This window comes from Fibroporia radiculosa (genome assembly GCF_000313525.1).
Source record: "Fibroporia radiculosa TFFH 294 genomic supercontigs, scaffold4111, whole genome shotgun sequence".
Lineage (NCBI taxonomy): Eukaryota > Fungi > Basidiomycota > Agaricomycetes > Polyporales > Fibroporiaceae > Fibroporia > Fibroporia radiculosa.
Genome location: NW_012133400.1, coordinates 130,101 through 131,454, shown reverse-complemented (window position 1 = coordinate 131,454; position 1,354 = coordinate 130,101). Strand labels below are relative to the sequence as shown.

Sequence of the window (1,354 nt, the reverse complement as noted above, 5' to 3'; positions counted from 1 at the left end):
CCCGCCGCTCGACAGGCTCGCCGACTCCTCGTGAGCCGTCGGGCGCCGCGCGCCCAGCGAAAAGTCCACGTTTTGCGGACCGCGCCGTGTCGAGGAGCCGATGTATCGTGCGTTGGATTCAACCAGGACCCGGGGGGGGGGGATCTCACAATCCCACTTTGGAGACCGAATCTGTTCGAGTGATGGATCTGGCCGTCGCCCGGCTCCTGCGCGCGCGGCGCGGCTGCTGCGAGTGTTGCGCGGGGATGGGGGCCCCCTACATAGCAGACGACGCGTCTTACAATATCTTGTATTCCCAATCATGACGCAGTGGCAGACACTATCATATTTGTTTGGGCTCGAGTGCTCCACCACGCCCATTCAGCGATATGCTCCGCAAGACTGATTTGACACCCACAAACTCCCATGATTCAGGCCTGTGCCATCAAAGAGATCGTCACCTGCGCAAAGAAAGACCAGGCGCACAATCCGACTCCAGTTGCGGCAGACGCGGCCACACCTGTTCTTACCCGTCAATCACAGCGCGCGGAGGACGTAGCTCCGCCCACGAAGAACGCTCTCTGCTATGATATTAGATTACTTCGATGCGAGCACAGTCCGCGGGCAGGACCGGAAACAGCAGCACCGCGCAGGCCGCGCGCACTACCGGACAGAACGCACAGGCGCCGCCCCGCAAGAATCTACCGAAGCTGCAAAAAGTCCGTGAAATGAGAATGGTACCGGTGTAGAGAAAAGACGTGCGAAGTACGGATATATAGTCTGTCCGTGTAGGTACGATGTATGCAAAATGGGATGATATGGGGGCGGAACGGAACGGGATGGGTGGAGTGGAACGAGATGGGAGTGGTACACTATGAGAGAGAGTGCGGCAAGTCCCTGGAGCACGAGCACATGTAGACTACGGATGATCTGTTCGAGCGGAATAAGAATTAGATGGGAAAGAGGGAGGAGGGGCCAAGAAAGAAGACGCGAAACGAACAAACGAACGTGGTGGAAAGGAGCGACGCCCGTATTAGTGGTAGCAACGGAGGGGGGGCAATGTGGTACATATACCATATACACTTTGTTTTGCATCCGATGGAAAGCCCCGACAATGCCGGACGAAAGGAAGAGGAAGAGAAAAGGAACGAAAGCGCATGACATCGCTGCGTATCATGAAATAATTGTCTGTCTCCGCGCCTGGCTAGGTCTGCTGAGAATCTGGAATCCACTCCCCGGAAGGGCCCACGAACCCCGCGCCTCGTTGACCGCGACGGGCCGCGGGGAGACGGGCGGTGTCGGCAGTTGCGGCGGCGGCGGGTGCAGCTTCGAGCTCGTTGACTTACCCATCGCCGCGGACAGTGACTTGGTGCTA

The 1,354-nt window shown here is 58.1% G+C and overlaps 1 protein-coding gene across 1 annotated transcript; it reads left to right on the top strand.

Annotated features, from left to right (window-relative positions):
- Nucleotides 1-405: 405 nt before the first annotated feature.
- Nucleotides 406-857, top strand: FIBRA_05314 (uncharacterized protein; the record flags this gene model as incomplete). The annotated part of the gene is made up of 3 exons (XM_012327085.1): nt 406-534; nt 597-698; nt 759-857. 3 exons carry the CDS (start codon nt 406-408, stop codon nt 855-857), a joined length of 330 nt encoding a protein of 109 aa, XP_012182475.1.
- Between the last annotated feature and the right edge of the window lie 497 nt (nt 858-1,354).